The sequence below is a fragment of the Myxocyprinus asiaticus genome, chromosome 16 (assembly GCF_019703515.2).
Source record: "Myxocyprinus asiaticus isolate MX2 ecotype Aquarium Trade chromosome 16, UBuf_Myxa_2, whole genome shotgun sequence".
NCBI lineage: Eukaryota > Metazoa > Chordata > Actinopteri > Cypriniformes > Catostomidae > Myxocyprinus > Myxocyprinus asiaticus.
Window position 1 is genome coordinate 35805936 of NC_059359.1, and position 16777 is coordinate 35822712.

The 16777-nt window shown below is 36.5% G+C and overlaps 1 protein-coding gene across 2 annotated transcripts in view; it reads right to left on the reverse strand.

Moving 5' to 3' along the window:
- The window catches only part of ddc (dopa decarboxylase), a 35231-nt gene that overhangs the window by 4978 nt on the left and 13476 nt on the right, over positions 1 to 16777 (reverse strand). For both annotated transcript variants that reach the window (XM_051720139.1, XM_051720137.1), the window contains exons 8-12: positions 13679 to 13773; positions 12390 to 12457; positions 11132 to 11208; positions 7178 to 7197; positions 5142 to 5240 (exon numbers count right to left, since the gene is read on the reverse strand). In XM_051720139.1, the coding sequence (XP_051576099.1) occupies positions 5142 to 5240; positions 7178 to 7197; positions 11132 to 11208; positions 12390 to 12457; positions 13679 to 13773 (359 nt within the window). The remainder of the gene's footprint in view (positions 1 to 5141; positions 5241 to 7177; positions 7198 to 11131; positions 11209 to 12389; positions 12458 to 13678; positions 13774 to 16777) is intronic.

The window sequence follows — 16777 nt, forward strand, 5'->3', positions numbered from 1 at the left end:
GGTACATGGAAATTGTTGTGAAATATGAATTATATCCTAGGGATGGCCGATACCACTTATTTTCTTTTCAATCTGATACCAAGTACAGTCAAGGCCAATATCACTGGTATGATACCTCAGTTTAATTAATTTTTTAAATTATTTTATTTTAATTTTTTTTATTGCAAATTCTTGGGATAAAATGGGTCATTTTAACTTATTTTTAAAATCCCTTTTTTTTTTTTTTTTGGCATAAAATGGAAAATTATTACTGTGAAAATATATATAACTGTTTTGTTTTACCTTATGAAAATTAACCATGGTTTTACTACAGTAGTGATCTTTACACTGTATCTACAGTATATTATAGATCAGTGACAGTAGCCATATTGTAACCATGGTATTTCTAGTAAAACCTTAATAATAGGGGCCTGGGTAGCTCAGTGAGTAAAGACGCTTACTACCACCCCTGGAGTCACGAGTTCGAGTGATCCAGGGCATGCTGAGTGACTCCAGTCAGGCTTCCTAAGCAACCAAATTGGCCCGGTTGCTAGGGAGTGTAGAGTCACATGGGGTAACCTCCTTGTGGTTACTATAATGTGGTTTGCTCTCAGTGGGGCGCGTGGTGAGTTGCACGTGGATGCCGCAGAGAGTGGCATGAAGCCTCCACATGCGCTATGTCTCCGCGGCAACGCACTCAACAAGCCACTTGATAAGATGCGCAAATTGATGGTCTCAGACGTGGAGGCAACTGAGATTCATCCTCTGCCACCCAGTCACTACACCACCACAAGGACTTAAAGAGCATTGGGAATTGGGCATTCCAAATTGGGGGAAAAATAAAAAAATAATAACAATATCACTAGTTAAAAATACAACTTTAGAATTCATATTTGTATGTGAGGATTGATATTCTCTATACATCATCAGTATCGGATGTACGTATCGATACTTTAGGATCGATCTTTCCATCCAAAATATATCCTCAGCCGTAGCTTATTTTACATTAATAAAACGTAAAAAATGGAACAAAAGGACTGCACATATAACGCATATGGGGCTGTGTATGTGGCATGTAAAAATATGAATTTACATATTGTTTTTTTTTTTTACATTTAAATATATTTTATATTAGACCATACTGAATACTGTACTGTCATGTGAATTAGTCTTTTAGATGCTTTTTCTATGACAGTATAATTTGTGCATCTGGTTCAGAAAAAAAAAATAAGTTGCTTAAATTTAGCAAGCTACTTTTGCCATGTAGCTTGTGTAACTAGCTACTTTTTAAAGTGTAGCTTTCAGCAAAGCTTAACTTTTATCTGTCAAGAAGTTGGTACAGTATTTTAGCTTGCTGCATTTTGAGTAGCTTGCTCAATGCTGATCCTAAATACTGCCACCAACCCAATAGATCAGACACAACCAATGCAAGTTTTGTTTGAGCTGAATGTTCGTCATCCATAAAAATCTGAATGATGAGCAATAATTCATTTTAAATCAGCAAATGACTTGTGTAAACATTGGCTTGAAAACACATTGGTTCTTGTGAGTCTCATGATCATACATAATTGTCTTCAAACCTGACGCGTTGGGGGGAGGTGTCAATTAGACTATGTACTCAATTAAAGGTGCGCATTAGCGATCATTTGAAGTTGATCACCAACATCGAACACAATGGAGCACTATCTAATCTGAAGCAAAAGACCATGGAATTAAGACACACCTCAAAATAGTTTAGAGGATGACATTAACACAAGTTGACAGCCTCTGTTGAGCCTGATGTTCAGGAAGTGAAGCAGTAAAGCAAGATGAATATGTGCAGTACTAACAACTGTAGGATATGTAGCACACATTTTATCTCTGGTAGGTGAATGAAATTTTTGTCAACTACTTGAAAGTTTGCTAGGAAGAGTCTAGCTGGCTAGATAATTCAGATTATACATGCTCTAAATGTGACCTTATAGATTGCTTCTACTATATGAATGAAGCTGCGCAAGTCCCATTATATTATAATGGGAGCATTCAAATATTCCAGCCCTTTCTGCTAAGGAAATTCTGTAATTATAAGCATCTAAACCAGTGGTTCCCAAACTTTTTCAGTCAAGCCCCCCTTTACTAATTGAAACATTTCTGACCAGACGACACGATAAAACCTGGACAGTCCTAGTATTATGAGTCCCATGTCCTGACAGAGGGACAGTCAGAACACCTTTTGTCCCGATTATCAGTCTTAGCTTGAATGATTTACGAAAGTGACAGCTGTGTTTCATGCTGCTGTCGTGAGAAACAAGTGACAAGTACTGTATAGGTGAAGGTAATCAAAAGGCAAAATATTTCATATTTTAGTTATGCATATGTCTGCATTGTGTGTGTGTGTGTGTGTGTGTGTGTGTGTGTGTGTGTGTGTGTTAAAGTATTAATTTGGGAGTGTCATAGTTGATGAGCTATATTACTAACAACAGTAAACAATTTTAGGCTGTGTCCTGAGCTGGGCAAAGTGGAATACCATTAAGAAAAATTAATGCACAGCACATCTTTTTAGGAGCTGCACAATCTAAACAATGCTAGATGGCTGAAACTGCATGGTGTTTAGATACGAGTTTATAACTGCAGTATATGCATTTATTACACAATTGTATTCTTTTATTAGCACCTTCTCTGAACCATTAAACCCCCTCCCTCCCAGCACCCCCAACAAAAAAAAATCTTGAAGCTGCCACTGGTGACACGCATACCAGCGCCATATATTAATTGTGCGCTATGGCAGTTGGGACGACTATTAGTGAATAATGACTTAAATTTAGGTCTGTTCATTACAAAAAGCTATCAAATGGCCTCTAAAGGCTGGGAATAAAGTGCACAAATTGTATAGACATCTTTTATAGTGCTGTTTAGTCCTTTTGAAGTTGACAGAAGTTGTCATTTTATGGTAAAGATCAGCGGCGGCTGGTCAAAAATATGTTCAAAATGAACGTTGTTTTAATCAGTTTACCTACTAACATGCACAACTCAGATGCCTTTAATGAAAAAAAATTTAATTTATTTTTCTTCCATGCGCAGTAGACAGATGAGTTTAAATTACTGTATGAATGCCAGAGGAGGCTTACGGCATAAAGTCTCCTCTCATTAGTAAACTGACCAATCAAAATGGATATTCAAATAGCGACATGTCATCTGCTTTCATTTAAAAAGTGTCCAAAAAAGGACAAACGGAGGCAAAATTACATTTGCCGCCTTCCGCGTTCAAAACCAATCATTATCAGAGGTTATCATTCAAGCCAATCAGCTTTCAGTATCACGTTTACGCTTCATCAAGCCTGCTTGTTGATAACGTGACAGATGAAGAGAAACTTTAAAATATGCCAAAATATCGATGGAATAAAAATTGTTGGAAGATCTAAAAACATTTGAAAGACTGAACGACATGATCATATATACAGTACTGTGCAAAATTTTAGGCATTTGGGAAAAATGTTGCATAGTGAGGATGTCTTCAAAAATAATGACATAAATAGTTTTCATATATCAATTAACATCATACAAAGTCCAGTAAACATAAAGCTAAATCAATATTTGGTGTGACCACCTTTGCCTTTAAAACAGCAGCAGTGCTCCTACTTACACCTGGACACAGTTTTCTTGGTTGTTGGCAGATAGGATGTTCCAAGCTTCTTGGAGAATTCAACACAGTTCTTCTATCTATTTCGGCTGTCTCAACTGATTCTGTCTCTTTATGTAATCTCAGACTGACACGATGTTCAGGAAGGGGTCTGTGGGGGTCATGCCATCTCTTGCAGAGCTCCCTGTTCTTCTATTCCAATCTTTTCTGCTTGCAAAAGTAATGTTTGGGAGTCTAAAATGTATTTTTCCTATTGACACACTAAAGCTGAAGATATAAAAACCATCTTAAGACAAATGTTTTTGTGAAACATCTTAAGTGCCTAAAACTTTTGCACAGTACTGTATATTTGAGGACTCATCTGTGTACAGAAGCATAATTACTAGCATATATATATATATATATATATATATCATATATCATATCATAATGCATTATATTTAGACCAACTGCAATCTTTTATTGGTTTGACCTTTCAATAATAATTTATATATTTGCCTCTTTGAATTCTGTCACGGACCGCCACTGGTAAAGATTCTTAAAAAATTCTCATTTTACTGTTTGTAAAAACAACAGCATAAAGGTTTTTAATGTCATGAATGTGACTAAATAATGAAAGCATTTTCATTTGTTGGGTGAACTATTCCTCTAAGCATGTACATAGTGGAAGTTCACTTTCACACCAGCAGGTAGCAGTCTGTAGATTATAATAAAACTTGCTCAGACTACCAAATTAGTGACTGTTCATGTATTTATGTAAAAACAGATTGTCCTCTGTACATTTAAATTAATCAGCACTGATAACAGGAATCAAATTTGACCACACAATTTCCTCATTCTCTGACAGTTATTGCCATAGCTACTGACCAGCACTTCAAATATGACCACAAATTTACCACTGAAATGTCTGGCGCCTGACCTCTTAATTACAAGGCATCTAAATTACCACTATAAAACCTCTTACATTTGAGTAAACAAATTGTAATAAACATACATTTTAAAACAAAATGTTTAAAAAACAAAAAGTTGATGAAAAACAATGTAATAGTTAAACATGGTTTGTTAAACATATATATATATATATATAAAAATAGGGGAACTAAGTGCAGAACACATTTTGCTCATACTGTATTTCTTAAACTTGAAGTAATTTCTGTGCCAGTAGCACATGGGAATTTTCAAAATATGGCTAATAATGATAGTCTCGCCCTAAACTCGCACCATTTGTTTGCGCATTGTTGAGGCAAAGTTGCTGTGTCGAGCTGATCTGATGCTCAAACAGATACATGTGGAAACACCATACGAACAGTTTACCTATAGTTGTCTCTGCATATTAAGCTGAGATACAAGAAAGTATTTTAACATAAAAAATGATGCACTTCACCTTTAATACAACAAATATAGACTCTGGATCAGACTGCCTAGTGCAAGCACAGAACATCATCTAAATGATAATTTGCGTCATACTAAATCGACTGTGGAACCAAATAAGATGTGATTGCTAGGGCTAACTTGACTGACAGCATGGGTTATAGGCAGTTACCTTACGGATGTATGCTTGCAGACCTTTGAGTCCATACATGCGGAACACAAACCACATTTTCAGAGAGCGGAACCTACGACCCAACGGGATCTGCCAGTGCTGAAGGAAGATTAGATTAGACATGACATCTGAACTGTACACGCATACATAAGGTACACATGAATCACAGACACAAACCAGTGCACCAGGAAAATGCATATAAGATTATCACCTATACAGACTCAAATACCCATTTATTCCTATAGAAAGAATTTTTGAACACAGATTAAATAATATAGTTTACTGGCATCTTCACAGGATACTCAAAAAGCTCTTAAAGCTACTTAATTATAGAAATATAACAGATGATAAGGCACACTATCAGAACAGAACTTCTATATGAGCAATTCATACAGACAGTCAGAAATGAACCATGGCTCTGGGCAAACATTTTAACTAAAGTAACAAACTGCCCCAGATATTTAAAATATGGGGCACTCAAACCCATGCAATAAATTCCTCTTCTTTGTGTGTGTGTGTGTGTGTGTGTGTGTAATCTGTTAGCTAACATTTGACATTTGTTTTGGAGACTCAAAGTAAAATGGGAACCTTTGAGTCATTTTTGATACCAGTCTTACATTTGATTCTTTTGTACAGAGCTTTTGTTAAAGCATCCTTTTTTCACCTCAGAAATATAGCAAGATTGCGCCCAATGCTAAATTTCTCTGTAGCTGAAAAGCTGATAAACTCATTCGTTGTCTCTCGGATAGATTACTGTAACGCCCTTTTAGCCGGAGTTTCTAAATCCACACTCAGTAAGCTCCAATATGTACAAAACTCTGCCACCAGGATCCTGACTGGGACCAGGACAAGCAATCATATTACTCCTGTATTGGAGTCCTTGCACTGGCTCCCGGTCAGTTTCCGTGTCTATTTTAAATTTATGATGCTGACATACAAAGCTTTACACGACTTGGCTCCTTACTATTTATCTGCACTGTTAATCCCTTACACCCCAAATCGCAGACTGCGCTCCTCACAGTCTAATTTGTTGACTGTTCCACAAACCCGCTTAAAATCTATGGGTGACAGGGCTTTTTCTGTCTATGCTCCTACCCTTTGGAACTCTCTTCCTCTAGAACTTAGGGAAGCTCAGACCTATGACATTTTTAAAGCTCAACTCAAGACATACTTTTTTAAACTAGCATTTGCTTGCTAATGTTTACTTTTATTTTTTGATTGTGCTATGTACTGCTTATTTTGTGTACAGCGCATTGAGAAGCTGCTTTTAAAGGCGCTCTATAAAATAAAGTTTTTTATTATTATTACTATATTGAAGTCCTTTTTAACTATAAATCTCCACTTTCACATTTCTAATTTGAAAGTGAAAGTGGACATTTACAGTAAAACAAGATTTAAATAATTATCTGTTTGATCTTATCGCATAAGTGATCAGATTTAACCACTGGAGTCATATGGATTACTTTTATGCTGCCTTTTTTTTTTTTTTTTTTTTTAAAGTTCGGGCCACCATTCAATTGCATTGTATGGACCTACAGAGCTGAGATATTCTTGTAAAAATCTTTGTTTGTGTTCAGCAGAAGAAAGTCATACACATCTGGATTGGCATGAGGGTGAGTGAATGATGAGAGAAATTTAATTTTTGTGTGAACTATTCCTTTAAGATACAGTACCTTGTGCATTATTTAAAGAAACTTTTGTATTTGTTGATTTGATTTTATAATTAACAGCCATACCTAATTATAAAAAGCAGATAAAGGATGTATTTAAATTACTGTAATTGATTTATTTGAAGTGTTTGACATAAATGAATGGCACACTATATGTTTCATATGGTTAGAAAAAAATACCTTTAAAAAAGTAAAATAATAATAATTATATAAAAAGCACATGAAAAGGCAGCAAAAACTACCTCTTACTGTTATAAAAATAGTTCATTTCTGACACTGCTACCACATTTTATAGGTTTGGAGAACATCATTAAACTAAACCAATGACTATAATATTACTTCACATTTTTCAAGCAGTATACTTACTCTATAATCTGTAACAATACCTGTGAATACAGAAGAGTAAATCTATATTTAGTCATATCATACATATAAAACTTAAACAGTGATGTAATATAGCACTAATTCATGCAGGGCAGAAAACATTCTATGATAATTCAACACAATCAGCAGCTGAAGCTTAACCAGCTTACATTTGCTCTGCACTTCTATGTGTGGTTTAAACAAGGTAGCTCAGTAAACTCAGGTGTAAATAATGCCATGGGCACATTTGAATAGAAAAGCACAAACATGATTCTTTAAAGATAATATGCAATAAAATGCTCAAGACTAACATGGGTCTTTTTTCATCCATCTGGTCAAGCCTTTTGGTAATTTAATCAGGAAGTTGTTCATGATGGAAATGGCTTTAAGATGTGTATGCGTATGTGTGTGTGTGGGTTGAGAGACAGGGCTGCTCTTTTGTCTTGCTGTCAGCACAATTACAATCATCTGTACAGCTGCACACTGCCCACAGACACATCACCAGAGAAACTGCCTTTGTTTAGCCACATTTAAATGGCCAACATGCAACAGGCAGCTAACTGGTTGACAGCTTTGAGGAAACTAGCAGAACTAGTGGAGGTCCAGATGAAAGATAATGGGAAAGGATGGGATTTTCTGAAGTGGCATCATGATGTCAATACTGTGGCCAGAAAAAGTATTCAGACACTTAAGACACATTGGGTCTGTTCCAACACTTCCTCTGGAGGCAGCAGTTTATGACATCACAGGCACACTCCCGACGCAAAGGCTGTTTCAAAAGGTAGGTATCTTAAAGGGATAGTTCACCCAAAAATGAATATTCAGTCATTGTTTACTCAACTCTGTATTGTTATAACCCTATATGACTTTCTTTTTCTTAACACAAAGGGAGAAATTGTGAAAAAATGTTGTGCTCAGTGATGTAATACAATGGCAGTTTATGGTGACAAGCTTCAAAATAATGCAAAAGTATAATTCTGAAGTCTAATAAATTGTTCCTTGAGACTCATGATTATTATGCAGGGGCGTAACTACAGGGAGGGCAGGGTGGGCAGCCACCCTAGGGCCCGGGATGAGAGGGGGCCCGCGAAGCTCGACCAAAAAGAACTATAAAAAAAACGACTGTGGGCCCAACTGGCAATGAAAAATTACCAAGGTCCCTGAAGGAGGGGCCCGTAAGATCCAAGTAATGGCACTATTGTTATGAAAGCATATGATAAGGTTTGGTGCAAAACAAACTGAAATCGAATGTATTATTTTGTGAAAATGTTCACTGATCGTTGATCTCCTGTGCACGTTCATGATAGGGCATGAGAGCAACAGTTTACGCAGCCCCCTCACGACATTAGGGCATTCAAGTAAAAAACATGTTTTGTTTGTCACCTGTACAGCAGTAGTGACAAAAAAACACAACACAGCTGCACAAAAAACTGAAAAGAGAACTTACTTAACATTTCTGAAAAGTTTGTAGTTGAAGAATTGATGGATTTCTATGCCCAGATTTATTTTTTCAAGTTTTTGGACCAGTGCCAGTTCACAGGGGACTGAGATACCTGCACAATGCCGAAAATAGAAAACAAGCGGTCGATAAAATGCACCATCGCTCGTCACTACTGGTTAGGAAAAAAACTCGAATTAACTTAGAAAATATACCTTTTATTGTGTGTCATTTTCTGTCAAGTTAGGACACGGTGTGACTGTGGCGGCCTGTAGCCTCCTATGTTTCTGTTTGTTTTCCGAGCACTCCGTTTAAAAAAATACGGCTGGGCATAGAAATGCATCAATTCTTCGTCTACAAACTCTTCAGACATGTTTAGTAAGTTCTGTTCTCTGTTTTGTGTGCAACTGTGTTTTGTTTTATTGTCGCTATCACCGTGGATGACCTGTTTTTAGATAAACAAAACAAGTTTTTGCTTGAACGCCCCAATGTCACGAGGTGGCTGCGTGATCTGTTGCTCTTGTGCCCTATCATGAACGCGCCCAGGAGATCAATGGTCAGTGAACATTTTCATTAAATAATATATTAGATTTTGGTTCGTTTCTCACCAAACCTTATCGTATACGTTCAAACAATCATTAGTCTCATAGTATAATATATTAGACTTCTGAATTATACTTTTGCAGTTCTTTTGAAGCTTTAAGATGTAGTCAACATAAACTGCCATTGTATGGCATCACTAAGCACAAAATGTTTTCACAATTTCTCCCTTAATGTTAAGAAAAAAATATAGGGTTATATAAGGTTATAAAAACACAGGGGTGAGTAAACAATTACTGAATTTTCATTTTTGGGTGAACTAATACTTTAATTATGCTGTCTCAAGATATATATAGTTTTGACCAAATTCTAAGGTATCATCGTATGTATCTTTCCATAGGTAGGCGATCCCAGAATGCACCGTGATGAGCTCAGAAAAAATATAAATCAAGATGGTTGAAGCGAGAGAAATTTTGATTATAAATATACATATAAGCCATTCAATACTGAAAAGTATCCTTAAAAAAATAGTTTAATATGATAGAAAAGTGTGCTATGTATACTTATACTCATTAGAGTATTGTGTTCACGTTGATCATGTAAGCTTTATATAAACTCAGCAAAAAAAGAAACGTCCCTTTTTCAGGATACTGTATTTTAAAGATAATTTTGTACAAATCCAAATAACTTTACAGATCTTTATTGTAATGGGTTTAAACAATGTTTTCCATGCTTGTTCAATGAACCATAAACAATTAATGAACATGCACCTGTGGAACAGTCGTTAAAAACAGCTTATAGACGGTAGGCAAATTAATATATATATACATATTGCTATTTGCACTTATGGTTAGATGCTAACTGCATTTCATTGGCTCTGTACCTGTACTCTGCACAATGACAATAAAGCTGAATCTAAATCTAATCTAATGTTACTCCAACACTGCTCATGAGGAATAAAATTTTCCTTGATCTTTAGACATAGAGTTTATTGTCCTATAAATGCATACAGTAATATTCAGAACTCAAAACTTGCTTTCTAGTCTAAAAATAATTTTATTTGATACCAAGCTGCAAAAATGGCTCATTCTCTACTTCTGCGACTTCTCTACATCACTTGGGGGCCATCATCACCTCTTAGGTCCACCCACTGGTGCGCAGTCTGAACATGCCGTATTTCCCATTACACTGGATGCGTATTGAAGCGGCCACTCACTAGTGGTGAACACACCGTCCAATACAGCTGGATACAGATTTATTAACCCTTCTCATTTGCAACTTGTGTTAGTCTAGACTATTTTCACTGTTCTCAGCTTAAAATTGCATCACTGTATCACCAAATCTTGTATGCCTAATTAAACAAAGTATTCGGAAGTAACAGTATGCTGCCTTTTGTTCAGTTTTTGATTTTTAATTCAGTCAGAACAACTGTAGTAATTTGATTGTGTGATTCACATGAATTGGGACAATTAATGATTGCCTGGACTGAGTGTTTATATTATGACTGTTTTCTTTTTTTTTTTTTTTTTGTACAAAAACATATACTAACATTATAAATGAATACATGTTTAAGTGAGGTTGAAGTGTCCAAAATAAGTTTTGGGCCACTGTATTGAATAAACATAACTTTTGTATGTCACATATATTTGTCAAACTGAAAACATATATCTCTTAATTCTGTTTGGGGTAAGGGTAGGGAGTCAAAAAGCTGTTGTTTACTAGCACACCGAGAGGCTTACAGCACACAGCAGAGCACTAAGTTTAATAATCTGATCGAGCCCTCAGTGTGACGTAGAGTCTTTGTCAGCACAAAACGTTACATCTCATTAATGAAAATAATCCTCTTTACACCTCATACTAAAGTCTCTCAGTCTTTTATTCATGTTACTCTGTTTATAAGATAAAAGATCTCAAGAACAAGGCCTACAGAGAAATTAATGTGAAGTTTTTAGCTGTGTTGTGTGGTGCTGATTGGTCACCTGACTCTTGGTGATCGTGCTTCAGATAAAGTGGTTCCATCTTAAATGCTCCAATAATATCTGATCTTTTCTTCACCCTGCACACAGAATCATTCACAGACCTACATATCACTGCTCACGGAGTTTGCAAGATAACACTGCCATTTACAGTGTGTATGTGTATATATATATATATATACACTGTATATAGTTATTTGAATATTCATAATCATAGCTATGTGTGTGTGTGTGTGTGTGTGTGTGTGTGTGTGTGTGTGTGTGTGTGTGTGTGTGTTTCGAGTGTTGTTGTCCTCAAGATTAAGAATAAAGATTTCCCCTTATAGCGATGATAGTTAAACACCGTTAATAATTGTTCTGAATTGTTTATTCATTTGGTCCACAGACAGAATTAATAAAAAATGAAGCATCAAAATGACCCAATGATTCACTGGGCACAAAATGAGGAAGTGAGGTAATAAGGAGGCTCTGATATCGTCTCAGAGTTAGGCTGTGTAAACATTATTGCCAATGTGACACCTTACTTGAGCATATTGGCATAGCAAAAAGCAGATATACATGAGATATTTAGTGAAATCACATCTTTATCAACAAAGTGCAGTATATACTGTATGTGTTAATGTGTGCACAGACAGTACACACAGATTACAGAAGACAGATTACTTGTATATGAGGTTCAAAGGTTTGAGTCCACATTAAAAAAAAAAGAGTTATTTTTCAGATCTCTAGTTCACTAATCAAATAAATTTGTGGCATTGACCATGTTGACTACTTTGTACAAGAGGTCATATTCCCTTGCTTCCATTGATACTCACAAGATGCTCTTTGAAACATTCTCAAATCATGCTGAATAACATGTATCATCAGGTTTTGCACAAACTTGTGGAGTCCATTCCAGCTTAAGTATGCTGTCATTAAAACAAATGGGGGTCCTATCAAACACTAAGAAATTCTGATTATGATGATGATATAATTTGTCATTGCAAATTTGTATTTCATAAAAAAAGAAAGAAGTAAAACATCAGATATCTGGACCCCACTGTATGTATACTATGCATTAGAGTAACATTTCCTGTGCCATTTATTTTCTCAATAAAGAACCATTTATGTTTGTCTGGCACTGACAAGAAAGGCAGCTTGGACTGTTTTCTCTGTCGACTGATAGAGCCCACCCAAAGCTTGCTTAGAGAGGTTGTATGTGGGTGATAAGAAGATAAACTAAACATTATTTTTATTGATACTGTCACTAAACAACACTTACCACATTGTAGAGCAATCAAAGTTGACCAGAAGCCATTTATGTGGATTGAAGTTGAAAGAGTCTGCAAACTGAAAGGAAAGGAAGTTGTAAGTGAATATCGAAAATTAAAATAAATAAAAATAAGAAAAAAGGTACAGAAGTTAAATAATTAAATATATTGAGGGAATCTGGCCTATATTGCTCAAGTGAATTTTTCTCAGTTGCTTCTCTTTCGTTTCACATAGTTCAGCCATTCAGTTAAAATTTGCCTTAACTACGTTTTAAATAGGTGTTTAAAACCAGCATCACCAATGCTATAGTACTTGTGACAACTTGGTGGGGCAGCCCTGGTATCCCCTATTTATAAAGTTTCTATTTTATATTATGAAAACTATGAAGTTACTATACAAAGTAAAAAAAAAAAAAAAAAATATATATATATATATATATATATATATATATATATATATATATATATATATATATATATATATATTGGAATATAAAATGAATTTGGATTGTCTTTATTTGGATGGACGAAATTAAAGGTGACTCACCTATCATAACTGTACCTGTTGGCACGGTCAGCTATTGTTGACTCTGATGCAAAAATCATATTAAGCATCCAATTCGAAATCAACTGCAGTATCTGTCCAATAAGCCTTCAAAGAGATTCACTATCTCAAAGTCTAATCTTTTTGCTCACTCTCCCCTTTCCAATATCCTTTCCATCTGTTGCAATAAAGCAGGCAGACGATATCATGATACTTTGATTGTTGCCATGCTGGATTCTGACTGTCTTTCACTTCCTGGCAACCAACAACACACAGCAAACAGCAGCCCACTGTCATTCAGGTCAATAATAAAAACTATCATCTTTAAAGGGGAGCACAGTCTCCACCATTGTTTGAACTCATGCTGCTAATAAACAGTGATATTTCTTTAGCGAGAGAAGAAAGGAACTTATCTAAAGGTCTTTCCATGCCTCAGGAAATTACTTTACCCTTATCACAGTGACACCCAGCTGGGCGCCACAACAACTCAAAGGACGATTGAGGATCTCTAATTTCCCACCCATTCCACAAGACATCGCTCATGCCAGCTCACATTATTTGTGACATTTAAATAGTCTCATTCGCACACACATCTCCGCACCTGCTGGTCTGACAGTAATGCGATCAATAGATTGAGTCCAGCACAGATTGCTCTTCTGTTGTCATGCACGCCTCTCAGGGCTTTAAAAGCAGCCTATGTGAAGTGTGTTTAAGACACATTGTGAGGATTTGATGGGGATTGGAGTGTTATCTCACCTCAACGCCATTCAGGAGAGGTCTAAACTCAGGGCAGATAAATGCACTGCCAGCATATGCAGCGTCAATGTGCATCCAGATATTCTTTGCATTACCTGAGATGAAAGAAAGGAAAATGTGTTGAATTTAAAAAAGCTTTTCATTATTTAGAAAATTATATACAGTGGCAAAAAAAGTATGTGAACCCTTTGGAATGAGCTGTTTTTCTGCATTAATTGGTCATAAAATGTGATCTCATCTTAATCAAAGTCACAAATATAGATAAACACAATGTGCTTCAGCTAACAACACACAAAAAATTATAATCTTTCATGTCTTTATCGAACACATCCCATTAAACATTCACAGTGCTGGGGGAAAAGTAAGTGAACCCTTGGATTTATAACTGGTCAATCCTCCTTTGTCAGCAATAACCTCAAACAAGCATTTCTGGTAGCTGCGGATTAGACCTGCACAATGTTCACAAGGAATTTTGGACCATTCTTCCTTATAGAACTGCTTCAGCTCAACCATATTCTTAGGATTTCTGGTGTGAACGGCTCTCTTGAGGTCATTCCACAGCATCTCTATTGGGTTAAGGTCTGTGCTCTGACTGGGCCACTCCAAAAGGTGGATTTACTTTTTTAAAAGCCATTCTGTAGTGGATTTACTTAGATGTTTAGGGTCATTGTCCTGCTGCATCACCCATTTTCTACTGTGCTTCAGCTGGCGCACAGGCACCCTGACGTTATCCTATAGGACATCTTGATAAACTTGGGAATTAATTATTCCCTTGATGATGGCAAGCGGTCCAAGCCCTGAAGCAGCAAAGCAGCCCTAAATCATGATGCTCCCTCCACCGTACTTCACCGTTGGGATGATGTTTTCATATTGGTATGTCGTGCCCTTTTTACACCATACATAGTGCTGTGTGTTCTTCCCAAACAATTCAACATTAGTTTCATCAGTCCACAAAATTTTTTCCCAGTAGCATTGTGGAACATCAAGGTGGTATTTGGAAAACTTCTGGTGCACAGCAATGCTTTTGCTGGAAAGCAGCGGCTTCCTTCGTGGTGTCCTGCTATGGACATCATGCCTGCTTAATGTTTTCCAGTTAGCAGACTCATGAAAAGAGATTTTAACCAGTTCCATTGATTCCTTCAAGTCTTTAGGTGTCACTCTAAGGCTCTTTTTTTTATCTCATTGAGCATTCTGCGGTGTGCACTTTGAGTCATCTTGGCTGGATGGCCACTTTTAGGGAGTGTAGCCTCAGTACTAAATTGTCTCCATTTATAGACAATTTGTCTAGCTGTGAACAGAGGAAAATCTAAGTTCTTTGAGATAACTTTGTAACCCTTTCCAGCTTTATGCAAAGCAAGAATTATTGATTGTAGGTCTTCTAATATCTCTTTTTTGCAAGGCATGGTCCATATCAGCAGATGCTTCTTGTGAATAGCAAACTCAAAATGTTTGAGTGATTTTTATAAGTCAAAGTAGCTTTAACCCACATCTCCAACCTTGTTTCATTAATTGGATGCCAGGTTTGCCAACCTCTGACTCTAATTAGCTTTTGTTTACATCATTGCCCTAGGGGTTCACATACTTTTTCCAACCTACACTGTGAATGTTTGAATGATGTATTCAATATGCAAAATAACAATACAATAATTTTTGTGTTATTAGTTAAAACAGATTGTGTTTGTTCATTATTGTAAGTTAGATGAAGATCAAACCAGATTTTTAGACAAATTTATACATAAATGCAGGTAATTACAAAGGGTTCAGATACTTTTTATCGCCACTGTGTTTTTTATCATTTTTATGTGTGTCATCATTTTTTACACTTCATTTAAATATATATTTAATAATATACAGGTGCATCTCAATAAATTAGAATGTCGTGGAAAAGTTCATTTATTTCAGTAATTCAACTCAAATTGTGAAACTCGTGTATTAAATAAATTCAATGCACACAGACTGAAGTAGTTTAAGTCTTTGGTTCTTTTAATTGTGATGATTTTGCTCACATTTAACAAAAACCCACCAATTCACCATCTCAAAAAATTAGAATACATCATAAGACCAATAAAAAAAACATTTTTAGTGAATTGTTGGCCTTCTGGAAAGTATGTTCATTTACTGTATATGTACTCAATACTTGGTAGGGGCTCCTTTTGCTTTAATTACTGCCTCAATTCGGCATGGCATGGAGGTGATCAGTTTGTGGCACTGCTGAGGTGGTATGGAAGCCCAGGTTTCTTTGACAGTGGCCTTCAGCTCATCTGAATTTTTTGGTCTCTTGTTTCTCATTTTCCTCTTGACAATACCCCATAGATTCTCTATGGGGTTCAGGTCTGGTGAGTTTGCTGGCCAGTCAAGCACACCAACACCATGGTCATTTAACCAACTTTTGGTGCTTTTGGCAGTGTGGGCAGGTGCCAAATCCTGCTGGAAAATGAAATCAGCATCTTTAAAAAGCTGGTCAGCAGAAGGAAGCATGAAGTGCTCCAAAATTGCTTGGTAAACGGGTGCAGTGACTTTGGTTTTCAAAAAACACAATGGACCAACACCAGCAGATGACATTGCAACCCAAATCATCACAGACTGTGGAAACTTAACACTGGACTTCAAGCAACTTGGGCTATGAGCTTCTCCACCCTTCCTCCAGACTCTAGGACCTTGGTTTCCAAATGAAATACAAAACTTGCTCTCATCTGAAAAGAGGACTTTGGAACACTGGGCAACAGTCCAGTTTTTCTTCTCCTTAGCCCAGGTAAGATGCCTCTGATGTTGTCTGTGGTTCAGGAGTGGATTAACAAGAGGAATACGACAACTGTAGCCAAATTCTTTGACATGTCTGTGTGTGGTTGATGCCTTGACCCCAGCCTCAGTCCATTCCTTGTGAAGTTCACCCAAATTCTTGAATCAATTTTGCTTGACAATCCTCATAAGGCTGCGGTTCTCTCGGTTGGTTGTGCATCTTTTTCTTCCAGACTTTTTCCTTCCACTCAACTTTCTGTTTACATGCTTGGATACAGCACTCTGTGAACAGCCAGCTTCTTTGGCAATGAATGTTTGTGGCTTACCCTCCTTGTGAAGGGTGTCAATGATTGTCTTCTG